This window comes from Pongo abelii, chromosome 13 (genome assembly GCF_028885655.2).
Source record: "Pongo abelii isolate AG06213 chromosome 13, NHGRI_mPonAbe1-v2.0_pri, whole genome shotgun sequence".
Lineage (NCBI taxonomy): Eukaryota > Metazoa > Chordata > Mammalia > Primates > Hominidae > Pongo > Pongo abelii.
This window is the reverse complement of record NC_071998.2, coordinates 82,144,255-82,172,125: the sequence shown is the minus strand read 5'-3', so window position 1 is coordinate 82,172,125 and position 27,871 is coordinate 82,144,255. Positions and strand designations below refer to the sequence as shown.

The 27,871-nt window shown below is 50.7% G+C and overlaps 1 protein-coding gene across 18 annotated transcripts in view; it reads right to left on the bottom strand.

Annotated features, from left to right (window-relative positions):
* The window catches only part of SEMA4D (semaphorin 4D), a 119,121-nt gene that overhangs the window by 24,714 nt on the left and 66,536 nt on the right, over window positions 1-27,871 (bottom strand). For 12 of the 18 annotated variants that reach the window (XM_054520177.2, XM_024252005.3, XM_024252004.3 and 9 more), the window contains 3 exons: window positions 15,786-15,848; window positions 3,035-3,383; window positions 990-1,135 (listed from right to left, as the gene is read on the bottom strand). In XM_054520177.2, the coding sequence (XP_054376152.1) occupies window positions 990-1,135; window positions 3,035-3,140 (252 nt within the window). In that variant the 5' untranslated portion in view covers window positions 3,141-3,383; window positions 15,786-15,848. Of the gene's footprint in view, window positions 1-989; window positions 1,136-3,034; window positions 3,384-15,785; window positions 15,849-27,290; window positions 27,467-27,871 lie in introns of all 18 variants that reach the window. The other 6 variants (XM_054520182.2, XM_054520184.2, XM_054520187.2 and 3 more) reach the window with 2 other exon arrangements.

Genomic DNA, 27,871 nt, shown 5'->3' with positions numbered 1-27,871 from the left:
TTTGCAATCTTTGATGAGAAGAGGATCTAGACTTCGCTGGTGAAAGGCCACCGAGACTCAGGAGGAGGAACGCCTGCCTCCATGGAGAAGCCCACCTCTCACGGCCCCGAGTCGGGTGAGCCTAGACCTGACACCCAGCTGGGGATGTGAAGACAGAGGTGCATGCTAAAGACACCGTGAGTGGAGCTGGGTGTGCTGGCACATACTTATAGTCCCAGCTACTCAGGAGGCTGAGGCAAGAGGATCACTTGAGTCCAGGAGTTTGAGGCTGCAGTGAGCTACAATCAAATTTTAAATTCGGTTTGATTTTTAAAAACGTTTAAGGACACCGAGGACTCAAGAGCAATACGAAGGGTGGGACACAGGATGGGCTGTGCAGAGTAGCTTTCTCAGGAAGGAAACTGAGGCTGGCTCCCAGAAGCAGAGACTGAATGGACAGGGTGACCAGCTGCAATGGATTGGGACAGCGTGGTTGCAACCTGATTCAAACTAAACGTTTGAACCAACTAAACAAGCATCATCCACAAGAGTCGGTGAAATATGAACACTGGCTGAATGTATGATGATGTAAATTTTGGAGAAGCTATTTCTGGTTATTTGCACGACAAGGGGCCCTTTCCAATAAGAGATACCCAGATGAAGAATGTGGTGTTGGGATCTGCCTCAATGCCCCAGGAAGTGGAGGGCACTGTAGGCAAGACTGAACACCTGGCCTTGCATAAGCTGCAGTGGGCACAGGGCTCATGGCATAGCTGTCTCTGCTCATAGTTACGTTTGAGATTTTTTCATAATAAAAAGCTCAAAAACAAAAAAAGCAAACAAGGTGGTCCCCGGGTGAACTGCTGGTGGACACCCAAAGATGGGGCTGCATGGCCACAGCTACAGAATGGAGGTTCCAGGTAAGTCAGCCCCCAGCCCCACAGTGGGGCCAGGAGAGGCTGCCCACTCAAGCCGGGCTGTGTGGACATGCAGGGGAGCCCAGGACGTACCTCATGCTGCTTCTCGGAGATGTTGAGTGCGTTCACAGCGAAGACCGCCTCCCGGGCGCCTATGTACAAGGTGTCCTTGTTCTCGCTCAGCAGCAAGGCTGAGTAGTTGTAGATGTCCGGCTCATGAAATTGCACCAGGCGCACCTCTGTGGGATGCAAGGGCAGGGTCAAAGTGGGAGGAAGAAAAGAGCGATGGAAGCATTTTTAAACCTGAGCACATCCTAGGTCTCTGTCTCAGTGACAATGAGCAAGTCGGTGCAGTCATGTCTCAAGGGCCATGTGTTGCTGCAACAGGCACTGCTGCAGTGGAGGTGGCCTCAGTCAATGCCAGACCCACAGTGTAGCCATCAGGTGTGCACACGGGAACCACTCACAGCCCTAGAGCTCAAGCCCGGAGCTAGTGTGCTCACTTTGAGGCTGTGAGTCGGACATCCCTTCCTGCTCCCTCAGATCCCACAGAGTCCCAAACCCTGCTCTGCCAGATGCTTCGTGTGATGGCCCCCACCCTCTGCCCACCCAACTCTGGTCTACATGCCTTGTCGTCCACAGATTAGGTGTACAGGAATACAATGATTTAGAATTTTCTTATTCAGGAAAAGAATGTTTTACTTCAAAATCTTCACAAAATTTCTTTTGGAGAATATATCCATCAATGCACGCAATTCTCAGTGATCACCACCACAAACTTACAGACAGAGAAACAAGTGACGTCTCTTTCCTTGTTAGGTTACTGTATCAATAGCTACTTAGGAAAATGAAGATTTGAGCAATAGCTGCTTAAGAATAATATAAATGTATCAGCATTATTTTTTTTAGGACCTGTTTCTTCAACTGTCCTGACAACAATTTGAGCATTTTGACCTTGGCTTTTTACATATTACCAAGAGTCTGCTTTATTTAAGAGTCAGGTGGGCCAGGTGTGGTGGCGGGCGCCTGTAACCCCAGCACTTTGGGAGGCAAAGATGGGACGACTGCTTGCGTCCAGGAGATCGAGGCTGCAGTAAGCTATGATTGTCCCAATGCACTCTAGCCTGGGCAACAGAGCCAGACCTTGACTTCGAGAAAAAACAGAGAGTCAGGTGTTCATGCTTTCTGTTCTAATTTTCCCATGTGGAAGAGAGATGCACACAGGCAGCAGGTCCTCTCTCAGCACAACAATGGCCTATATTGCTGACAGCTCTCAGCCACCTGCAAGCAACACCTTGCTCAGAACCCAGGGTGTAAGCTCTCAATCCACTGAGTCAGAAACCCGGGTCCCCAGACACATCCTCCAAGAGAAGAAATAATTAAAACAAAAATTAAACAGCAGGAAAGGAAAGTAGCTGGCACGAGGCTCAGCTGCACGTAGGACCAGCATCCTCATGATGCCTCACTGTTCTTCTCAGGTGCCTGGGGCAGATGCTCAGCGGGGCGGGTGCTTTGGCAGCACACTGCAAACATTACCAGGTACGAGGGAGGGAAGCTTCCTGTCAGGGGTTCCCAAATTCAGAAACCAAATCAGGAGGTCTGCACGAGCCTTGCTGAGTATCTACAGTTGTCACAGCCTCTCCCTTAGATCAGCTGCATAGGCCTGTCTGCTCAGACAAAAGTTCTCAGAGCAGAGAATCCAACAGATCACATGCCAGCATCCTCAGCCACCTGCCTGAGCATCCCAGGAAGTGGGGTTCCTGTCCCGTCCCCAGCCACCCATCTCAGCATCCCAGGAAGTGGGGTCCCCATCCTGTCCCCAGCCACCTGCCTCAGCATCCCAGGAAGTGGAGTTCCTGTCCCATCCCCAGCCAGCCGCCTCAGCATCCCGGGCAGTGGGGTCCCCGTCCCGTCCCCAGCCACCCGCCTCAGGATCCCAGGAAGTAGAGTCCCTGTCCTGTCCCCAGCCACCCGCCTCAGCATCCCAGGAAGTGGGGTTCCTGTCCCGTCCCCAGCCACCCACCTCAGCATCCCAGGAAGTGGGGTCCCTGTCCCATCCCCAGCCACCCAGCTCAGCATCCCAGGCAGTAAGGTCCCCATCCCAGGCAATCAGCACCCCTGCAGGCTTCGTCGCTCACCTCTGTGCTCCCAGGTGATCCGGGGTATGGGTGCAAATGCCATCGCTGTCCCAAACATCACTGCAAGGGCCATAAGCAGCCCCCTAATGGGGGTGCACATCCTCATCAGGTAGAGGCGACCCCAGGGGCTTCAGCAGCAAAGGCTCACGGCAGCAGGTGGCCGGGCAAGTGTGCTATTGCAGATGCGGCTCAGCGCCCCAGGACCAGGGCCAGCAGCACAGCCTGGAGCTGGTGAACAGCGCGGTCCCTGAGAATCCACATTTCCCAGTTCTCCAGGTGAGGAGGGGTCGCTGTCACCACCGCAATGTCAAAGCCCACTTGATACTTCTTCAGGGCCTCAGAAGAAATGCTGGAAGGACATGAGAAAGAAGAGGCAGGACCCGTGGTGAGTGATGACCTGCTTCTCACTGCTCTGTAGCCCCTCTGCTTGCCCTGGGTCCTCACCCGGGTCCATCTGCTGAGGAACACAGAAGGCAGCGGGGGACAAAGAGAGTCTTAGAAGTGGACAGCTCAACGGACACAGGAAAGCGAAGCCAGGGTCTTCAGGAGTCAGTGCTTCCCGCTCCTCCAGCTCCCAGCCCAGAACGCAGGACAGACACATGGAGGGGACCTGGTGTGGGGCACCCGGCAGACACACATGGCTGGCTGGCTGCCCAGCTTCCTTCCTGTGTGGCTGCTGTGTCCAGCTGGTAATGAGATGAAAATGAAGGAAGAGAACTCGGGTTTCAGTTTCCCTTAGAGACTCTGCCTTTGTAACGCTCAGCGAGGAAACAGCCAGAAAAACCAGAGGCTGCAGAGAGAGCTAAGATGCACATGTGAGTGCGCATGCATGCACACACACAACATATGCGCACACATATGCGCACACACATGCACAGATGTACACCTGTACAAACACACACACGTGAGGCCTCACCACGCAGGAGTGTCTGACCTCCTGCCCCAAATGGGACCCTGCTAGCTCTTCCAGTCTCACTTGAAGAAGTCTGTGTACCACAGAAACGGTGGTAACTCACTCTGATTTGCCCAGTAGGAAGTAGCCCTTAGTAAAAGAACAGGCTTAATGCTGCTTAGTGAAATTTTGGGGCTGGTGGTGGGAGAGGCGTGCACAGGCCTCCTGGCCCCATCTCTCATATCTCCAACATTCTCTGATGACTGCATGGCTACTGTCCTGGTGTACCTTTGCTGGGCCCCACAGCCTAGCCCGCCACAGGACTGGCCCAAGGGGGTCTAGGACCTTGATCTGGGGCCAGCTGCACCCCTGGGTTCACTCTATGAGAATGTCCTGAGCTGGGCACCCAGTGATTGGGCACTTTCACATTACACTTCTGTAAACAGTTCACTCAAAACAGCAACCTGGGATCCCTGAGTCCCTTGCTCCCCCTTCTATCCAGGAGTCCTGTGAGGGTCATGGAACAACCACACCCCTGAGCTCCAGACTCCAGAACCCCACTCCTCCCCACCACCTCCACATGCCGCCTTCCACACCCAGCCAGACACAGCCGAAACGGAACTTCACTCTGCTTCCAGCCAATTCCTACAGTCCGTGTCCCCACCTAAAAAAAAGCACCAGCAGTCAGGGGCCGACCCCATCTACCTCTAACCCCACTCCCACCCCCAATCCATAGATGGTGCTGCTGCTCAGCCTCAAACGCATCTGGGGCTTGTCTCCTTCTGTCCATCTCCACCACCATCACTCATCTGGGCAATGCTCACCTCTCATCCTGGCCTCTTACTTCCTTACCTCGCTTCCACTCTTGCTTCCGTGGTAGAGATCACTGGCTTCCTGCCCCAGCATCCATGTTCCTGAACCCTTGCTAACAGAATCCCGAGGTTACTTGGGTTGGCAGTGTGCCCAGCTCACTATATCTCCCAGCTTCTCTGGTGAGAGTTCTGGCCAAAAAAACTGTATGTGGAATTTATTAGATGGCAATTACAGGAAAGCTCTTTAAAAGAGGCTGATTCAGCTAGCAATTCCCTCAGTCCTTCTTCCTGCTGCTGCCTGGAACTAGAATGTGATGGCTGGAGCTCTGGCAGCCATGCTGTGAACATGAAGATAAAAGCCTCATTCTAAGAATGGCCAAGTGAAACCCACAAGAGCCTATGAGACCCTGATAACATAATGGAGACTTTGCACTTGCTTTCTGCTATTTATTAGCAAGTCTATGCAGATTTGCTAATAAAATTGTTAAAATCTTTAAATTACTTGCTTGCAGATTTTTGTTACCAACAAATACCATTCCAAACTGACACAACCTCCCTCCAGTCCACTGCCACAAAGTAGCAGTGGCCAAAGTCATGCTCTTATCATAAATCCAGATCATATCCTTTCCCCATGTGAAATGTTTCAACACCTTCTCATCACTCAGAATAAGGCCCACATTTTCATCATGGCCAGCAAGGCCATGGACAATCCTACTCTACCTCCATCCAACTGCTCCTCATCCACACTCCCTCCACTGCACTGTCCTGGCTACACCTGAACACACAGGGCTCGGCCCCTCTGCAAGGCTGTGTAACGGCTGTCTCTCCTGCCTGTCAACACCATTTAGAACATTTCCAGATGTGTCTGTTCTGAAGTTGCCGGTCTAAATCCCACTGCACAGTCTCATTCATCTGAGAGGCTTTTCCTCTGTATAACTGATCGGTAATTAGGAGTGGCTCCCAAAAGCTGCTCCACTTTGAGCTCCCAAACCAGTAATGGTTTCTACATAGGCTCCCAATGAAGAAGACTCAATAAATTATAGGTTCAGATCTTCTGAATTCCAGGCACATTTGCAGTTCCTTGCCATAATGGTGTCACTTTTTGTTTGCAAAACAGAAGTAGACCTACTTGGCCTACAAAGTTGTGAGAATTATCTGCTAAATCATATTAATATATAACTAATCAATTAGCATCTGATAATAATAATGTTTATTGCTCTGACAAATACGAATGGAGCTCCTGCTAAGCCTGGAACAAACCAGCCCTGGCCCCACAGAACCCACACCCTGGAGTGGGGCTGAGTGAAAGCAACCAGCCCAGGACCTGGCACACAGAAACATCCCATGCCCCTCCAGGGTCCTGCTGCCCTTGCTCTTCTCAGTCCTCATTGCATGTGATGACAGACATGAGAAAGGATGGTAACAGTGGTGACAAGCTGTCCACAGTCCCTCAAGAGAAAAGCTCCCATTAAAAACCATCTACCCCTCCTTTTGGAGCAATGATCCCCTGGCATTTTAAGGATGCGTCCTTTCTCCCGTTCCATGTGACAAACGTCATACAGCCAGTGAGAGCCAGAAGTGACAACGTGGCCAGGCTGCCCCATCCCTTAAAGCAGAAGAGGACTGCACACTCGCACTGTGAGAGACTTCACACTGGCTCCCGCGCCACCAGAGGAGGAGGAGGAGGAGGAGGCAGGCCTGCGGCAGGCAGGGCCTTGGAGAGGGTTCTTGTCATGCATGCAGCAAGGACACCAGTGGCCTGGTCCATGTGCTGCAGTCCCAGCCCAGTGAAACCCAATGAACTGACATTGGCTCCTCCAAGCCACACCCAGCCCCAGGTCACAGCCAGTGCCAAGCTGTGCACAGCAAGGATAAAGCAGAAACAACCCCCCTCGTGGCATGTCCCCCAGCTGGGCAAAGGTCCATACGCACAAAAGAAACAGCAATGAGCTGCCATGGGATGGGAGAAGGCGCTCTGAAGACGGATGCGGAGCCTGCAGATGTAAGGCGTGCCAACCACACAGGAAGCCAGCAGTGGGGACAGCCCAGGGGCAGGCGAGTGGGTATACAAACCGCTACATCCAGACAGGGGAACGTTACTCAGCATTAAAAATAAATGAGCCATTAGGCCATGAAAAGACAGAGAGGAACTTTAAAGCTTATCATTAAAGAGAAAGAAGCCAATCTGTAAAAGTACATACTGCATGATCCCAACTATAGGACATTCTGAGAAAGGCAAAACCATTAAGACAGTGAAAAGATCAGTGGTTCCCAGGGGTTGGGAAGAGAGAGGGTTTTTAGGGCAGGGAAACTACGCTGGCAGGGATACTACCACAGTAGACACATGTCAGTATGCATTTGTCCAAGCCTACAGAATGTACAACACCAACTGGCAATCCTAATGTCCAGATACAGATGTCGGGTGATAAGGTACCTATGTGGGTTCACCGACTGTAGCAAAGGCACCACTCTGGGGGGGATTCTGAAAATGAGGGGGCTGTGCATGTGTGGGGAAGGAGCGTATGGTAAATCTCTGTACCACCTTCTCAATTTTTCTATGAACCTAAAACTGATCTAAAAAATAAAGTCTATTAAAATCAGTAACAACAAGGAACAGGCCTAGGAGTTCCTTGCCAGTCACAAAAGAAGCCTCTGTGAGGGTTCATGGCCTGGACACGTTAAGGAAGTGAGTGCCCACACCGGAGGGCTAGGAGCAGAGACGCAAGGCCCACAGGGCCCAGTTCATTTCGGGTCAAATACCAAAAATGCTGGGTCACTGTGGGAGAGATATGGTTTGCATGGGATCTAATTGCTATCTAGATCCCCCGACTGCAGTCAGTCCTCTGCGTATCCCAATAAGCATGCTGGGGTCAGGCCAGGCTAAGAGTCCAGAGTCAGGAGATGGGAGAACACAGAGATTTATCTCCACTCTCTCTGGAAACCCAATGAAATGACTCTCAAAGGATATGAACTTTAAGGATAAAAATGGAGGATGGAGGTGACTTTGGAATCTATTAATAGGTGAGCAGTAACCAATGGTGTGCTGGCAAGCTGTAACTGGCTCTCCACGGGGTGGGCAGTGGGGGTAAGGTGGGGGGTGCCCAGCTTGCAGCACACGCTGATTTCTGTGGTGTAAATGCTGCTTTCGAGCTCCCAGAATGATGCCGCTGAACTGGGGAGAGGTGCACAGCAGCACCCAGCACACGGCACTGCCACGTCAGATACAAGAGGCAAGTAACTGCAACCACACACGATACTAGAAAGGAATGAGTTCTGAGTATTTTACCTTTTTAAATATAATTTGTTTCATTTTAAGTCCACATATTTAATTTTTAACACTGGCTGTGTTTACCACCAACCCTGTCACACACCACCAGAGCTGACTGATTTGAATTTCAGACCAGAGTTGAGCCAGGGCCTGGAAAAAGTCACAAAGAAACACAACCTGGAAAATGGAAGCAAGCTTAAAAGTAAAATGTGATGAAAGAAATGAAAGGCTGGAAAGTAAACTAAAGAGGTTTCCTAGAAGTTACACATGTAGCAGAGATGAAAAAAGGGGGAACAGACGACTAGATGATCCATTCAGGAGTCCCACACGGAACTGGCAGGAGCTCCGGGAAAAAAATGAGGAATTATTAAAGCAGTAATAAAAAGAAAATAACTAGAACAGAAGGACCTGAGCTTTTGGAATAACAGCGCCTAGGAGCACAGTGAATGAAAGGAACCCGCCCACACCAGACACATCATCCTGAAATGAGGGTTACATGAGGCTTCCAGAAAGAAACAGGCCACAAAGAAATTACCTCTGAGTGCCCCACTGGAGGCAGCAGAGCAACGCCTTTGAATCCCAGGGAAGATGACTTCATACCTAGAATTCCCCATCTAGTCAAATTATCAATCAGTATGCGTGCAGTACAGAACATTGCTTCAAACCTACAAGTTCTCAAATGTTTTACCTCCCTCAGCTTCTTTCTCAGAAAGCTACTGCAGGATTTGCTCCACCAAAACAAGGGAGCTGCTTCCCAGGTCTTCTTTCTTAGGAAGTGAGTGGAGGAGAGGCAGAGAGAGCGGGGAGCTGGGGAGCAGGCAGAGGCTCCAACGGGGCGGGGCAGGAGAAGGCACAGTGGATTACTGATTGCATCTGTGGCTTTGTTCTCAGAAATGCATTTTAAGGCTCTGGCAGAATCGGAAGATGAATTAGAACAGACACACAGATTAGAAAATGAAGTTATTAACCCTAGGGGAAGCAAGAGTGACCCATGAATAGAAATGTAACCAGAGTGTACTTATCACTGCCCAGCTGCTCAACCCCCATGACAAAAATTACAACTAACTCCACTGGGGGTCTGGGGGAAGAAAGAGAGGGAAGGGGAGGGGACAAGAGTCGGAGAACACAATCCTGTCTTCCATCATAATACAACATCTAAGATGGAAAAGTCAGGAAATGTAGGCGTATCTAGTTTGAAGGAAAATACCAAAATGGTGAAAATAGTTGAAACTCACTGTCTCAGGGCAGCAGGGAAGGGACAAAGGGACAATACAAGCAAGTGCTGCTTCCTCTCTCAAGTTAAATAAGAACTATTTCACTTTAAAATTACCTGCATTAATTACTTTCATAAAATGAATTAACCTTAAAAAGACATCCATGTTCTGGTTCCTCACAGCCTGGGGAAAGCAGCCCAGTGGATCCAGAAGCAGAAGACACCAACCCCTGAAGGGAGGCTCCCAAGAACAGGAAGAGTGAGCTGCCTCTGTGCAGAGCCTGGGTCCCAAGGACAGCCACATTTGGGGGCTCAAACACGCTGTAAAAATAGGATTGTTCATCGCAAAGCCGAAGCGCTGGGCAGTGGCACAGGATTTAATGCAGAATGGCAGCTCCTAATGTGGCCAGCCTCTTCCACTCCACTCCTGCCCCCTCCCTCTGATGCACCCCACCCCTCCCAGGCTGCCTCACAGCCTTGGCACTTGTTGCTCCCTCTTCTAGACTGTTCTCCCCCCAGGAGCTGCTGGTGGCTGGCTCCATCCCACAGTCACTCTTTGCCTCCCCTGACCCCCACACTCCATCCCCCTCTGTGGTATTGTTTTCATAGCACTTGGCCTAAGGACCTGAAAATGCCTCCCTGACTTAGTTGAGGCAGAACAGGAGAAACACAAACATCCCAGTGAGAAGACTCGGGCCAGACCTGGAGAGGACAAAGGTAAGGCGCCAAGAGTGGAAAGTTCCACAAAACAAAATCGCCAGTGAAGAGAGATTTAAAACAAATCTTGTAATAGTATCCACAACCAAACCCAGGGATGGCAAAGCCATCCCCGAACGAATGTGGCTGAGATAAGGTATTTCCAGGAGTGTCAGCAGGTGCCCAGGTGGAAGCCAGCAGGTTCTCCTGGGTGGCTTTAAATGGTTACAAAGGACTGTCAGGACTGGTGCTGTTTATGCAGTTACTCAAACTGGTTATGTTGAAAAGAAACCTTTTTCTTAATTGTTTTTACCTTGGACCAATCCAGACACTGCCATGTAGAGCTCAGCAGGGCACGGGCATCCCCACCTGGCTTCCAGGCCCTGCCATGAGAACAATGATTGACCACCAGGCTTCCTGGCACGGATTTATATCCAGGTCTGCAGTGTATTCATCTCATCAGCAGACACCAGATTCTCGACGGCATAAATCAGGCCCTGCTGCTTTTCTCAAATGGCCTTTAAAACAGTCCACATGAGTAGCCAAAGGTCAGGACAGAAGACCCATGCCACACACTGCTCCGCCCAGGGAGGGCGAGGGGCCGCACATTTTCTTTGTGACATTGGAGGGTTTTTTTTTCCTTTTTCAACAAGAATGCATTGTTTCATATAATTTTAAAGTTGCTTTAAGCAAAGCACACACCACACTCACACAGATCTGCCAGCCCCACGAGTTCTTTCACAACAGTGGCTCCATAATCATTGATGGGCGTTACATTAAGGACCTCACTCTAAATAGTTAAATTAAAACAAAAGGAGAAAAAGCCCATTTTGCTGGCTTTCTTTGCCATTTCTGAGAAGCAAAGGTATCCCGCTGGGAGCTGAGCTGTATGCATGTGCATTTTGCCCTGACAGTGTGAAATTGCTGCCCTTTGCATTCAGAAAGAATGACTTGACACAGGAGCCCATTAGAAAGACAGGGTTATGAAATGTCACTCTCATTACTTACACGTAATTGAGGCTGTTCATGAGGGTGCACGAGCCCACTTTAAATGTCAGCAGAATGGAACTCGGAGGGGGCTCTGAGCCCCATACTCTTTTGCCTGTCAGTACTTGTCAGAAGGCAGCTCTCCCACCCCCAGGGGTCTTCAAATCAAGGCAGGAGGTCACAGCAGAGAAAACGGGAGTACCCAGCAACCACTGTGCATACATGTCTGCGTGTATGTATATATATGTGGATGCATGTACATCTGTGTGTATGCATCTGTGTATGTGCACGCATGTGCATCTGTATTTCTGTATGTGTGCACGTGAACCCGCATAGATATGTGCACCTATCCATGTTTGTACATTTGTACACATCTGTACAGGTGTGTTGTGTACATGTGTATGTCTGCATGTCTGCACATGCATGTGTATGTCTGTGTGCATACATATGTACACCTGTGTGTGCGCATGTGCATCTGCTTGGATCTCTGCATGTGTATACATATGTGTATGCATGGGCATCTGTGTATGTGTGTGCATAATGTATGTGTGTACCTGTGCATGTCTGTCTGTGTATATATATCCATACATATGTATCTGTGTATGCATATACATGTATGTGTGCACAGCTATATGCGCACATACGTGCATGCATCTGTGTGCGCATCTGTGTATGTGTATGCAGGCGTGTATGTGTATGCAGGCATGTATGTGTGCATCTGTGTGTGCATGTGTGTATATGTGCATCTGTGCATGTGTCACTCTGTTGCAGAACATACATTCTGATCTAGTGTTGCATCTTGGATGTGAATAGTGACTGCTGGCAAGTGTCCTGTAAGGCAGGAACCGTGAACCAAAATGCCATCTGGGGACTGTCCAGCCACCCATGTCTCGGCTCCTTCCTGGGATCAGCTGTCTGGTAGCTAGGGTAGATTACAGAGGGGACACCAGTCACTACCACATGGAAGGTGTCAGTGCTTCTGCCAGCAACTGGATGCAACACTGGCATTAAAATGCCCTGGCTGGCATCCCAGGGAAACTGAAAGGGGATCTCTGGTGACAGCTGTGGACTGGCCAATCTAACATAGGCAGTCATTACCTGGACCCCTGACCTCACTGCAAACCACTGCCTGGGGGAGCATGTTCTGGCTTATTTCTTATCTCAGGGGTTTGCCCAGATGGGGCAGGTAAAGCTTAGAGTCTCTCCAGGCCCTGCAACCAGGACAGTGGAGGACACGCACTCACCACATCTTCCCTCCCAGCTGGAAGCAGGCAGCCAGGTGCTGGGAAACAGAAGACACCGCAGCCCTCACCAACCATGCCCTGCCAGTGCCTGGCCATCTAGTATCCCCACCCTGGGATGTCCTCTGCCCCCAGAAACCCCTCTCCCACCTCCAGTTAGGGTGCTGATGTCACTGCCTTGCAAACTGAGGATAAAATGGCCTTATCCCATCAGGAATCAGGAATGGGTTTCAGGAGCTGTCTAGGTCACAAGCATAATAAACAGCTTATTGTTCCAACTTCAGTTTTCCTAGAATTAAAATGGATCCCTGGAGACCAGTGCCCCAGCTCTGCAGGGACATGCCTAGCCCTGGACCTGTGTTGGGCTGGACTCACCCAGCAGGGCAGCTGCCAGGACCGGTCTACTTCACCCTCAAGCCACATCCCTGCAGGGGCAAGCGAGCCACAGCCAGGACATCTCAGACATGCTCTAACCCTCACCCACTTCCCAAACCCCTGGGTGCGGCATGTACAGAATGGGAAACCCAGGGAGAGACAGAGGGCGGTGGGAATGAGGAACACACGCATCCATTTATCAGCAATGCCGGCAGGACAAGCGCTATGAGGACGCACGCAGAGTGGCAGCAGGAACAGGGCCCTTCAGAGGAAGAGTAGGGACCCCTCTAAGCAGCAGCCAGCATGGCAGAGATGCAGATTGTCATGCCATTTGTGTGACATCACTCTACTCTTCAGACTTGGATACAGACAATACTGTCTTTTCTGGAGGGTGTGTGGTGTGTGCATGCATCCTTGGGCCCAAGCAGGTTAGTGCTAGCAAAAATAATCATCTTCCACTGGCCTAATGTTGACCTGCTGCCACCTCCAAGGGGGGCCAACGGTCTCCCTACTGGACACTGGCTCCCGGGCACAGTGTGGGGTTGTTCTGGGAAGTGGCTGGCCAGCCCCTCAGGGAGGACTGTGTTAACCCTGCGGCCCTAAAGGGATGCCTGGTATCATGTCTTTCAAAGGTGATACTATGGTCTGAATGTCTGGATTACCCCCAAATTCAGATGCTGAAATCCTAACCACCAATGTGATGTTTTCTGGAGAGGGAGCCTTTGGGAGGTGACTGGGTCAGGAGGGCAGAGTCTTCATGAATGGAAGTAGTGCCCCTATAAAAGGAGTCCCAGAGAGCTCCCTCACCCCTCAACCACGTGAGAAGACGCTGTCTATGAACCAGGAGGAGGGCCTTCACCAGACACCAAATCTGCCAGCGCCTTGATCTTCGACTTCCCAGCCTCCGGAATGGATAAATAAATGTCTGTTTTTATGTCACCCAGTCTGTGACATTTTGTTTGAGCAGCCTGAGCTGACTGAAACCGTGACAATTCAGGGGCTGCTGGCACCCAGCAGCGCTCAGCACCAGATAGAACCCAGCCGGCAGAGATGCTTCCAGAATGCCAAAGGTCACCATTTACACTGGTAGAGCCTCTGATATGACACTAAAACTGGTGCTTTGGTCCCCCAGAGCTTGATCTGCAGGGAGGGCAAAATTACATAAAAGACATTATATAGAAAAGTTTTGCTGTAAGTGGACTTTATTTGTATTCTTAATTTTCCACCTCTTATAAAACTGTCCTACCTTCCAAAATAATTCCAAGGGTGCTTAACTCCACAAACCAAAGGTAAATTAAAATAAAATAATTATTGTCCACAAAACAGGCTGAAATTTAAAAGTCTGCTGCTAGTCAGTGCTGGGAAGGTGTGGGGTAAAGGACTTCTGGGTGCAATTCTGAACTATCCAGATGTCTGCACACTCTGATCCCCTGGCAAGACTTGGGCAGCAAACTATGTGTGCACAGCTACAGGCGTGCAAAGCGACGTGTGGGAGGACCACCCTGACGCGACGTGGCAGTAAAATGTGCAACCAAAGGGGATGCTCCTCAATGAGGGGCTGGTTAACAGTCAGCCGAGGAAGATAACACCATTACAAAGACTAAAGCTGGTCTACACGAACTGCCTGTGAGCACATCACACCAAAGACAGGTGTAGAGCAACAACACGTGAGGCATGACCCACCTGTGTCAACAGAGGATGCATCAGTCTACACACAATACACACACACACAGCCATGGACACACATGGACATGCACAAACACCAGGCACAGACTCACAAGAACATACACTCCCACACACAGGGACACACAGATACCAGACACACATGCACACACATGAACGTGGACGGACAGCCAACTGTTAACAGCGGTCGCTTATAAGAAGGAGGAGGAGGAGGAGGAGGAGAACAGCCAGAAACTCAAGTTTTCTTGGTTTTCTAAAAAATGAATCACATTTCTATACTGCTTCTGTAAAAAAATTTAATTCATGAAGAGACTATGTTTCATCCATGCTACCCTCAAGTCAGTAGGACCAAAAATTGAAACCCACCACGTTAGTGTATGGAGCTGTGCATAATGCAATTTTTCACATGCTAATCCATTTCTTGGTTTAGGTGACTACTTCTTGCCATACCTTTGACCTTTTTTTATTTACATAAAAAATGAGAAGTGGCTTCCTTTCCCCATATATACTTCATGCTTTTTGTGACAGCAAAGTAAAAAATAACAGAAGGAGCCAGTCCTCCTGGGCTCTCACAATGGAATTCTCTTACTGCTTAATACAGCACAGAGTGGATAAAATTGTCCCTGCTTTCAATTACCTTATAACTAAAGATTCCAAAATATTTTTTTATGAAGAGACCGACAAAAAACAAAACTCAAAGACAAATGACTTAAGGGAGGAAAAAGAAACTAGCAAAAAGTACTTGTAAGACAAGTGCCAATTCCTAATAAATAAAGTGATTTAACAAATGTAAGAAAACAGAGCTCGCACCCCAATGGACCAGATAATATATCTAGCCAATAAGCACAGAAAGTGCTGTCTCCCTGGCAGTGTTGCTGTGCTAATTAAAGCAGCCCTATCTAATTGGCAAGATGTGCTCTCATCACGGTCCCATGCATAGGAACCATGAAAGTCTACGCTGGCAGCAGGACTCTTTAAAAGCCAGCAGAATAAAAAACCTTGTGGGGGCCCATTCATGATACTTGAGTAATATGAAAATGATGAAGGAAAGATGGGGTTTTACTTTTGTTTTTACAAATTAAGCTGGTTATTTCTTTCTCCTCTGAAACTGAAAATGCATGGCTTGGAATGGACCAAAATTAAGATTAAACACAAAATGGCCCCAATCTGAGGAGGGTGACCTAGAGAGCCCTCTTATTACACCACACCTTACCAGCCACCTCCCTGCACGCTCCAAAAGAAGAAAGTAAGCTTTCTGGTGCAGGCATCAGGGGCCATCAGCCGCGGAGCTGCCACAAGCCCAAGATCCAGCGGGAGGAGAGGCCGAGAGAGCAGGGAAGAATAGGGGGAGCCGGGACAAGCAGTGGCAGAGCAAGAACAGAGACAGACCATCACTGTGGGTGCCCAGTACCCACCTCCCCATGCTGGGCCCAAGGGATGGCAGGCAAGTCTGAAGCTTTGCCCCACGGGATATCAGGTACCAAGGGACCAAGCAACCAACCACCTGCCAGATCCAACTGAGGCCTCTACACATTATCAACTCTGCTCAAATGAAATTACAGATCATGAATAAAGTGGTTTTACCTGTATCTTATGCCTCTTGAAGCTTTCCAGTCGTTTCTAGAAAGAAGTCTTCAGAAATCTTTGCTGTGAAAATAATGGGAAACAAGGCTATTTAAGCCCTTAAATTGTGCATCCACTTAAACTCAGCAACACTCCTAGAAAGGCACTGAAAACAAATTATTGTGAGTTTAAACCTTCTAGACTTCCTCAGACGCAGGATCAGCTTGGCTTGTATGTGCTGGGGAAGACAGCGCTGGGGCAGACAGGAGGGAGGGGCTGTGTAACCGCCCACCCACGAACAGAAGGGAACGGCAGCCCAGCCCGTCACCCGGTGCTAGAGATGAGCCCCAGGACCCGACCAGGTGCACTTCCTTGCAAAATAAGCCATTCCAGTTAGCAGAGTCTGTGAACCAAAAAAGTACTAATTGTCTATTAGCTCCAGATATGTATCCTTTAAAATTCATCTTCATGAGGCAAAGAAGGAAAAAGCAGAAACACATATAGCATAATTACAAGAACTAAAGAGCTGTTCATCTTCCTTTATTTTTGGATGGCTGGTTTTCAGCCAAACAGAACGATGTCCACCGTGGTGTGGCAAGGTTCCATAGCATGGCTGTCACTCCTTTGCAGTGTGGGAGATCAGCCTCAAGACAGGGATCGTGGGGTGCAGTAGCAGCACCACCAATTAGATCAAGAGAATCAGAATCGCAAAACCAGAGCCACGTGCAGGACTGCAGATGCTCAGGAGCCGACGCTGATCCCTCCATGATTCTATTAATACAGGAGCCTCAGACTGCAGCATATTCTGTGGTGAGGAGGGTTTCTTTTTCGTTTGCCTTTTGCTTTCAAAGCTTATATGATCACGGCTCTTTTTTTGAAGCCAGCTGGGAAGGAGGCGGCTCTCCCTGGAAACGCAGGTGTAAAGCCCCCGTCCCTCCCACCCAGGCCCCTCACTGGACGGCTCCCTCCTCTACAGACGCCCTGCACACCCCTCCCCAGGGAGCAGAACCTTAGACACGGCCATCCAGGCACACAACATCCGGTCCCCCCGCCCCTCGGGGCTGACACATCCTCTGAACCCTGAGTAGGCACCTGAGGTTAGCAAATGAACCGCGAGGGCAGTGATCAGAAATGATCACGATTCATCAGGCCCCACCACAGTGGAGCTTCCAGAGACTGATACTGGGGTCTTCCCTCCAGCAGTGGATGGCTCTTAATGGCCAATTTTATAAGCAAAAGTAGGTTCACATGAGCAGCTATGAGAATCCTGGAAAAGGCCACATCCACCCAGGACCTGACACCAACATTTCCTGTTGAAACTCCTGGGGCAGGGCTGGGCATTTGGGCACAACTGCTGGACAAGCAAAGAGGGAAAGTCCACGCTGCTGTGGGCACCTGCAAAGTGCCACATCACTTGTTTCCACGAGGCTTTCCTGTCACACGGGAGGGAGAGGGGACAGTGGCCGCCCGGAGACTGTGCCACAAAACAGTTGAAGGCAACAAAGGCAGAGATTCATACATAAATAAGAGGCATAGGTAAATAATGTGAATATCAAGGATTTTAAAACTGAAAAACTGGCCAGGCGCTGTGGCTCACGCCTGTAATCCCAACACTTTGGGAGGCTGAGGCGGGTGGATCACTTGAGGTCAGGATTTCAAGACCAGCTTGACCAACAAGGCAAAACCCCATCTCTATTTAAAAAAAATACAAAAATTAGCTGGGTGTGGTGGTGCACACCCGTCATCCCAGCTACTTGGGAGGCTGAGGCAGGAGAGTCGCTTGAACTCAGGAGGTGGAGGTTGGAGTGAGCCAAGATTGCGCCATTGCACTCTGGCCTGGGTGACAGAAAAAGACTCCGTCTCAAAAAAAACAAAAAAACACCTGAAAAACTTCTATTTTTTAGAAATGAAATAAGCCTTTGTCACTTTAATAAAGACCCAGAACTGCTCATCCTGTGGTTTAAGACACTTATCATATTCATGGTAATTTTGTGGCATCCAACAACAAATGTCAGCAGGTCTGGGTTCTCATCTCAATCGCCTCCAACAACTCCACCTGAACACCGGCATCCTCGTGTCCTGCCTCCCAGCTGGGGGTTCATATCTAGCCTCCAAAAACAGCTGCCAGCCCCAAGGTTCCTGAGTGGGAACACACTTCCTTTCTTACTGAATTGCCCAGGCCCCAACCCCGCGTTGCCTTCACCCTACAGGTACAGGGTTTGTTTCTTCTTTCTCAGCGTGCAACCCCACAGTTATGAGTTACCTGGCTTAAAAATGCAAACCCACATTTCTCATGTAATTACTCATCGTGCTGTTTTAACTCATACCTCCCCACTCCTGACAGCACAGGTAAAAAGAATCCAATGGCCTGTTCACCAAAAGCAATGAAATTAATTAGAAGAGAGAGAAGCATTTCCCTCTCATGGCCATCACATCCTCTCCTGGTGCACCCCCTCTAGTGCAGCCTTGCGAACAGGTATTTAGTGGTCGCTGATGGCAGAAGGACAGAGCCACAGGCAGCGCCTTCATCTGGCCTCCATCCTGCAAACATGACCTCGCCTTCTGGGCATCTTCCCTAAGCAGGGACCTGGTGTTCTTCAGCACACAGAGAAGACAAGTGGGATGAAGCAAGAGCAAGGGGCTCTGCAATCAGAGGAACCTGGGTTCCAGTGCTGGCTTCTCCAAGTTGTGTGCTACTGAGGGAAGTTACTGAGCCTCTCTGGGCCTCTGTTTCCTTATCCAAAAAGTGGGCATACTAATACTGCCTGTCTCATTTGGTTATGAGGATCCATGACTAACCATAGTTAATGCTTCCTAGTGCTTTCCTAGGTGCCCGATGCTGTTTAAGCACTGGGAGGCATTAACTATCATTCTTACCACCTGTGAAATGAAGCCAGTTATTCCTGCCTAGCTAAGAAGACCCAGAGAGATATAACAAGCAGGGTGCAGCTGTTAGCACATCTAACAACCCCCACTGCCAGGGACTGTGGGCTCCACCAGCCTCCTCCTGCACACACAGGGGATTGGGGCTCCCCCAGGTCCACATAGACTCCTGGGAGCAGGGCTTAGGAAAACTGTGACAGGCAGCGCTGCTGTGGCTGTGGACGGGGAGGGGGCTGTGAGCCCCTTCTGCTCAATCTCCTCATCCTGGCCCAGAAGCAGGTAAGGGAGTTCCGGGGGCAGAGAGCAATGGGGGACCTTCCGCTGAAATTGGCACTCCAGCACACACCTCGATGGGGTAGGCATGCATATTACAACACAATACCATTACACTCTGCTAAGCAGGGCACCCATGAGAAAGGCTGGCTACAAAGTACACAGAGAGGGCCTAGAGGACACGTTCCCGCGCCCTGCTGGGCAACACCTGCCAAGAAGCTACATCCAGAACCTCTGATCCAGCAGTTCTCTACCAAGAACTCAGTATGGATACACCCCATGTGTGCAAGATGACTGGAATGAGGCTATTCAATAGGTAAACTCCAAAGACACCCAGAAGTCCACCAGTGTGTGTGCGTCTATGTACATGGGTACACACAGATACAGCATAGACGTTTTCTATACAAATTATAGCACATTCCAGAGGATGGAATACTATGCAACTGCTAAAAAGAATAAAGCTGCAATTGTATGAAAGGGCATTGTTCAGTAAAAAGTAAGGTTCCCAAAAATGTGTGTAGTATGTTTCCATCTGTGCAGGCACATGGTGTGTGACCGTGTGTGTGTGCATGTGTGTGAATGGGTGTGCACACAGGCTCATCAGAAGGATGATTCAAGAGATCACAATTTAATCAAGAACCTGCTGGCAGCAATGCCTATAGAGAGAATTTGATCTGCGAAAGGAGTGTGCTTCATTTTTCACGATTTGGATTCTTTAGAACTATTCGAATTCTTTCCTTAATCATGTGGTTTTCTAACTAAAATATTTTAAATCTGATATCAAAAGTAAAATACAGTAATTGTAGAAAACTTGAAAAATTCAAGAAAGGCAAGAGAACACATTCCTGACAATCTCTAAAAAGGTTATACAGGTTATAATGCTGGTTAAAGTAAGATCCCAGCTCGGGTGTCTTCTGTACTAACTTTACTAAGAGGAAGATTTCATCAAAATGGAAATTTTTAAGAACAGCAGACAGACATGACATACATTTCTGGTCTTTCTGGCATTTTGGTGAATTCCTCATTCTAAGAAACTCTGACTCATTCACTCAACAGTCACTACTGGAGGGCGTGGGGTGAAGGTGTGAGTCAGATAAAGACTGTAGACTCCCAGCCCCTGGTTTCTGGCTTGGGGAGGGCAGGCCACAGCAACTGCACAGGATGGTGGGGTGGGGGGCCTGCTGGCTCTGTAACACGGGAAGTGGGACAGGCAGACTGGCAGCCATGCAAGATGAGACCTGAAGTCCAAGAGAGAGGCTGGAGCCTACCGGCTGGTAGAGGGAGAGGGCCCGTGTGGGTCACGTCCCGGTCCTGTGTGTCCCTGCCCCAAGCACCATGCGTGTGCATCCCCGTGCCATTTATTACATGGTGCCCTCAGCAGCCTGTCACGGCTGTGCAACATTCCATAATTAAATATCATAATGTGGGACATTCCGATCCTTTACAACTTTCCACTTACAATTCATTTTTCTTTAACCACCAGCAGTACCTGGCCAAGAATCTTTTCTGTCTGGAATGTTCACAGTGATGTTACAGAGGTCTAGGCACCACATAGAGGGCACTGGGAGATGGGCACGGGGAGATTCCATGGTTCCATCATGTCTGTCTGCTGTTCTTGAAAATCTCCATTTTGATGAAATCTCTTAAAGTTACTACAGAAGACACAAGTGCTGGGATCTTACTTTAATAGTCGTTACAACCTGTATAACCATTTTAGAGACTGTCAGCAATGTGTCAGCAATGTGTTCTTCTCTTGCCTTTCTTAAACAGAGGCTCAGGGCTTCTACTGATCAGGCTGACAGGTGTGAATTATAATCACACATAATTTCCATGATTTATTTTCATTTGACTCTCTTCTAAAACTTTCAGTTAGTTGAGCTGAAGTCATTTTTGCAAAGTAATACTATCTTTGCTATAAAATACAAGTCACCTAGCTCAAACTTTTTTTTTTTTTTAATTGAGATGGAGTTTCACTCTTGTTGCCCAGGCTGGAGTGCAATGGCGTGATCTTGGCTCACTGCAACCTCCACCTTCCGGGTTCAAGTGATTCTCCTGTCTCAGCCTCCCAAGTAGTTGGGATTACAGGCATGTGCCACCATGCCTGGCTAATTTTGTATTTTTCGTACAGACAGGATTTCTCCATGTTGGTCAGGCTGGTCTCAAACTCCCAACCTTGAGTGATCCGTCCACCTCGGCCTCTCAAAGTGCTGGGATTATAGGCATGAGCCACTGTGTCCGGCCAGCTCAAACATTTTTTATGCTTCTTTCAAGTCTATTAGAAACCTTAATTGCTTCTTAATTTCTTCCCCAACTATGGAGGAAGCATATTGTGATAGTTGCAGTGCCGGCTGTGAGGCCAGCTTGCCTGGTTCAGATTCCCATGCTGACACATCCCAGCTGTGTGACCTAGAACAGGCCTCTGCCCCTTCCTATCCCTCAGATACTTCCTTAGCACCTCCCCTCCCTCTGCTACTCCCTCAGTACTTCACCTCCCCCGCCTATTACCTCAGCACCTCCCCTCCCTCAGCTACTCCTTCAGTGCCTACCCTCCCTCCACTAATCCCTCAGCACCTCCCCTCCCTCAGCTACTCCCTCAGTACCTCCCCTCCCTCAGCTATTCCCTCAGCACCTCCCTTCCCTCAGCTACTCCCTCAGCACCTCCCCTCCCTCCACTACTCCCTCAGCACCTCCCCTCCCTCCACTACTCCCTCAGTACCTCCCTTCCCTCAGCTACTCCCTCAGCACCTCCACTCCCTCAGCACCTCCACCCCCTCAGCTACTTCCTCAGCACCTCCCCTCCCTCCCTACTCCCTCAGTACCTCTCCTCCCTCAGTTACTCCCTCAGCACCTCCCCTTTCTCAGCTACTCCCTCAGTACTTCACCTTCCCCAGCTACTCCCTCAGCAACTCCTCTCCCTCCACTACTCCCTCAGCACCTCCTCCTCCCCACAGCTACTTCCCTGGGAGAGGGTAAGACACAGCCCTACCACCAGAGATGAGACTGCACAAATGAGGACTGTAAGGCATGGACGTTAAACATAATGTTACAAACAACCAACAAAATGGCACTATCCCCACAATGGTGGCCCACACCAAGGTGGGGAAAGGTCCAATCAGAATCCCACAGAAATGAGCAGTGCAGGGGCAAATAGGTTTTCCTAGACCAACATCAATCTCCATTAAACCATGATGGTTTACTCTGTGATTTATTCCTAAATTGAAGTTTCTTTCTAAAGCCCACAACCACAACATTAGCTTTTACTACTAACCTCAGCTCAATGAGTCTGAAATGATTTAAATCCAAGACGCTTCCGTCCCCACTCCAAATTCCTTCAAGCTCTTTTTTTTCAGAACCCTGCACCCTTAATTCCTGAGCATCTCCTTTCTCTGACCAGGACCCTTCTCGAACCCTACTAATTGCCTTCCTCATTGTGTCCTGCCTGGCTTTGGCCCCCTGGGCACCCTCTTCCTGTCCTCCCCCCACCTCTGCCCAATGTCCCCCACTTCCCTCACACCCATGGTTCATACCACCATCCCTCCTGTGAGGCCTCCACCTGGCTCCCGCTACCTGTAAGGGAATGACACCACATTCTAAGAGCTCCACCTTCTTAAGGCCCCTGTGCCCCCCAGCCCTCAGTCCCCCTACACACAGCTGTCATGCTTATTTTTTACAAGGCAGCTCGCATCATACTATTCTCTTGCTCCAAAGCCTCCTGTTTCTCTCCAGGGCTTGCAGAGGCAGGTCTCAGCCCCCAATCTAGTGTCCCCAAAGGAAGCCCTACAACTTGCTAGGTGTGCATTTTCCTCTGTGGAACGTCGAGAATACACCACCTATCTAGACCCAGCCCCCCAAATATTCTGATTTAGCAGCTCCCTAGTGAGGCCAGGGTCTGTCCGGTTTTAGAGCAGCCCATGTAACCGGCAGCCAGGACTGAGAACTGGCCTGCATCCACCAGATTTCCTGCCTTTCCCAGTGTTACCCAGGCCTTGCCACCTCCCCTAGGTATGTCCTCAGTCCATCCCTGACACCCGCCCACTGAAATCCTGGCTGTCCACTGTGGCCAGGGCAACCTCGGACCTGCCCTCTGGGAACAGATGCCTCCCCTCAGATGGTCTTCACTCACGGGGTCTCCTGGGGGAAAATGTAAGCAGGAAGAATAACTAACACCCGTCATAAGGCAAGGGTGAGGAAGTGACTGTTCTACTGGGTTCTGCAAGGGTCAGGCTGTGAGTCACCTGGAAGCAGCACGTGGCCCTGACAGCCGGGAAGGGGCTGCTCACATCTCCCATGTTCACAGCTCTCTGGCAGGCTCCTCACTAACCCTCGTATCTGACATCTGACTGAATCCCAGTGTTCAAGAGGCCTGGGCAAGGACAGCCTACAAGCCTGCTGCTTTGACGTCGGGGGCAGGAGTCCTGAAAGCCTGACCCTGTGGCCCCACTGGCTGTACATCCACCCCCTCTCCCAGTGTGCCCCACTGGAGACAGGTTTTACAGCACTGCTGGGAAGAGGAAAAACAGGCTCAGAAAAATGCAACAACCGTCTAGAGCCACTGGGAGAGGTGAGATGCCCTCCCGGGTCCTGCAGTGACCCCAGGACCATGACAGGCACAGTGCTCTCCAGCTATGCTGAGGCTCCACGTGCCCTGAGCCAACAGCTTCCTCCTCCAGGGACACCAGGGCAGACAGGCCCTTCAGAAACAATGGCTTCTTCTCTTTGCCATCTGCCAGCAGTGAAGGCATCACAGAATCTGCCAGAACCATCCAGAACCCTGAACTGGTTCAGGACGACAGGCAGCCTAGGGAGGTGCCCTGCACTCAGAGGCATCCCTAGTCCCCACCAAGTGTCCGCAGGCGGAGTGCATGCAGTTTCTCCAGGGGACTGGACCTCCTCCAGGCCAGGATCCTCCTCCCCTGCTGCCCCCAGACTCAGCCCAGCTGCAAAGGCGCCAGAGGCCTGCTCACTCTGCCACGGTGCAGGCACGGCATGAGGGGATAGGCCCAGGAGCCTCGGGACAGGCCCCAGTCCAAGTGGGAATTTCTTTTTTAAGTCTCAAAACCACAAAATGCCACTTTCCTTGCTTTCATCTTTAGTGATTCTTTAAGTATATACACTACAATTACAAAGTTAGACCAGCATGACCACAGCTCGTAACCAGAATAGAGTCAACAGGGAACCTAGTCAACAGGAGGCTCTCCCTCACTATCCGGGCCTCCTCCCCAGGACATAGCTTTTGCCAGCCTTAGCTCCAGCGTGGCAAACCCACCAGAGAACCACAAGCTCCAGCCAGAGCTCTGCGAAGGCCACAGCTTTGCCTCACTCCAGGCGGGAGACAAAAGGATGTTTGCCATTTCATCATCTGGGGCTGTCAGTTCCCGTCTCAGTACTGACCTTAAACGCTGTCTTACCATCATGCACAGACACCAGGTGGACGCAGCCTCGACCTGATCCACCAGCCCCCAAAGCCCCTCAGAGGCCATAAGAACCTCCCTCGACCTCAGTATCAGAGGAAGCAACTTCAACTAAGCTCATAATTATTTTAAGACTCTCCTACTTCTTAACCATATTCAAACCAAACCAACTCACTTCCCATCAACAGTGGACGAAGTGGTCACTGTGGGCAGGTGACCAGCATCACAGAAGTGCTAAAAATAGACAATGTGACAACCGCAACACCCGGCTACGATGGTGAGGAGCAAACACTGCAGGCCACACCTGTGCCCTAAGTCTGTCCCCAGCAAGTTCCCCCTTTGCCACTAAGACAATTACTGGCCATGTGGATGGCCAGAATTTCAATCAATTTCTATTTCCAAATCACCAAATGACCCTCTAGCTGAATGTCACAAGCCCAGTATTGGGTCAGAGGTTGATACACTCTACTCTAATGAATTATAGTCAATCCCCACATTCAACTCACTAAATCTGTCCTCCCTTGCAGTGCAAGGGAAATGATATTTCTTCTCCTCTCTGGAGAAGACCAGATGCTTCCAGCCCAAGTAAGGCAGTTCCTCAATTCCCTTCCTGGGGAGTCAGAAGAGGGGGGCAGCCTAAAATGATACAGTCAGTCACTCAGGTTCATCCAACCCCAAATTGCTGTAGATGCCAGAAAAGGGTCAAGTGCATATGGACTAAGGAGGCGGTGTGACCCCGGTGAGATGCCTGTATCAGAAAACCACAGCCCCTGCCTCCCTGAGACATCTGGGGCCTGGGGAGTGACCTCTGCTGTCCTCTCAGTGTGAAAGGAGCCCAGGTAGGAATTCCCCACTGAAGTAGTCAAGCAAACCCCCAATTTCAGGATTCACTCTGCAGCACCCAAATGGGAACAGACCTCACTCACGTTTCCCTGCACTGCTAACAGGAACCTGGTCCTATTAACCTGGAACCCCCTCTCCACCCACCGGTCAGCAGCACCTGCAAGTGGCATTTAGTGGGGCTGACTTCAAAGTGCCCAAGCCTACAGGGCTACGGCCCCGCAAAGCCCCATCCCGGTGTCTGTCCTTCCAGCAAGCAGCCAGCTCCACAGCATGTGGGGGTTCTCATTTCCCGAGCAATGTGTCACCTTCCAGATGATTCAGAATGTGTGCGACGTGGCGGGTCACACGTGGGGAGGAGCTGGTGAGTCATTGTCACTCATTGCCCCCTACACAGTCACCTTCCAGGTCTCAGAACTCCAGGAGGGGGGCTACCTGGCCATTGCTCTGTCTCTTGTAGGGCCCAGGAAGGAGGTGTGTTTCCCCCAGGGATGCACTCACCACTAGGGTGACCACCTGTGGAGGGCCCGCCTGGCCCTGAGGGGTGGGCTCTGCCCTGTAGGCGTGGGTGGTTTAGGGCTGACCTGAGACGCTGGCTCCAACACCCAGGCCCTTCTCACCTGCGTGTGTCACTGAGGGCCTGCTGCTCTCCATCTGACTGCAGCTGACCTGTCATGGAGGGATACGGCCCCCACACTGAACAATTCCCTGGGCAGGCTCTTCCCAACCATCTCAGTGGTCACAAGCTGAGGACCGCCACTGGCCACCAGCTCCAGCCAGCCCCCGCCATGGCCCATGCAGCTTCCTTCTGGGCCTCACATTCGATGCTGCCCAGCACTGCCCAAACACAGTCCCTGGCCCTGCAGGGGAACCTGAACCGGAGGGACGAGGGCAAGACCCGTATGACCTGCCAAGAGCCCAGTGCCACTCCCCAGCCACCAGAGAGGGTGCCAGGCAGGCAGCAGAGGGGAGGCACACATCCTCCATTGCAGCCAGCGTGGATCTCAGGGCTACAGATAGCCAGTCGCAGGAACTCAGAACCACGAGGAACCGGCCCCTTCGTCATAGGCAGGAGGAGAATGAGGCACAGGCACAGAGCCTGCTCAAGGTCATGCAGCGCAGGCCAGCTCCCAGCCACTCTGCACACGGCCTGGCCCACCGTCTCCAAGACAGCGCTTTCTCCTGCACCAGGGCAATGGCCCCCGGCCCCACCTACAAGACCATGGTGCACACGGCCAACCCACCTCCAGGGACAGGGTGACAGACACCCCCCAGAAGAGCAAAAAACCAGATCCCAGTATGGGCTGGCCACAGGAAAATACGCAAGAAAGCAGCCACTAGGTCCCCATCTCTACCTTGTCAGCAGCCAGCGCAAGGCTCCTCTAGGGCTCTGCCCCCTGGGTCCCTCAGGGCCCCTGGACCCTGCCAACCACACCACTGCAGCCTCCGCATGACTGCTCCAGAGGTCCAGAAGACAGAGAGGATGGACATAAGTCCCTGGGGGGGTCTCCCCTTCCACGTTCACTCCTGGCCTTGGGTCACAGGCCCACTAAGCGGTTCGTCCAAGAGTGTGAAGAGTCAAGCACAGCCCCCAGCTCCTTCCCCTAATGCAGGTTACCCACGGGGCAGCCTGGGCATGGGCACTGGACAGAAGTGGCATGTGGCCTGGCTCTCCTATCCTCCCTGCCCAGTCAGCCCTCCCAGACCCACCACTAGGAGTTGTACCAGGCCGGCGGCCACCTCGGCTAACTCTGGATGCCAAAAAGCCTCTAATCCTAGCTTCACCCAAGGCAGATGACATCTAGGGGAGCATCAACATCCCCATCAGGGCGAGCGCCTTCTTGGGGCCAGGAGAGGGGGCTGTGAAGACAGTAATTCAGGTCACCCAGTGACACTTTCACCATCCCTCTTTTCCAGCAAAGAAAGCAAGGCTTGGAAACTTCCGGAAGTCATATCAGTGTTGGGGGGTAGGGGGCAGTGTCTGACACTACAGGCATGGAAAGCAAAGTTCCCCGCCCTGCATCAGATACAAACCCAAGTGGGCCAAATCAAGTCCCTGAGCACACCTGGCTGAGCTCTGCTCATTCAAATCGGTTTCTTAACAGAATCTCAAGTTCACCTCAAGCTTGGAGCCTGCTGAGCACTTCATGAAGAGCAGGTTCCTGGGTCCCAGCTGGGTGACAGCGGCCGAGGGACGTACCCGACCTCCAGAAGCCCGGGAAGCATGCTGTTCCAGAGAAGTACACGCTGCTAACAGCCCATTCCAGAGCGCACGGTGCAATAATTTTTTGCTAGCTTTAAAAAGAAGCACAAGAAAGAAATTAAGCGGTTTGCAAACTGAAGTCTACATGGTGGATGGAGTGGCCAGTTACGTGCTCAGAAGAATGCAGCTGTGGGTTTCTGTTTGGGGTCAAGCTTTGCCAAATAGTAGCACTCTGAAAATGCACATAACAAGAAAACCTCATTAAAAACTCTGTAACCCTAAAACCTGTATCAAAGCCTCCAAAGCTGCTGCTTAACCCTGACAGGCAGCTCTGTGGGTGGGAGCCGTCACAAGCCTGGCTGAGGACAGGCCTTGGGCTGGGATGGCAAGTCATCCCCAAAGCATCTGCAAATGACAGAAAGTTCTGGAAATATTTCACACAGGGAAGGGAATTACTGGACGGTCAGAACATACACCACAAAATTTCAGAACTAGGA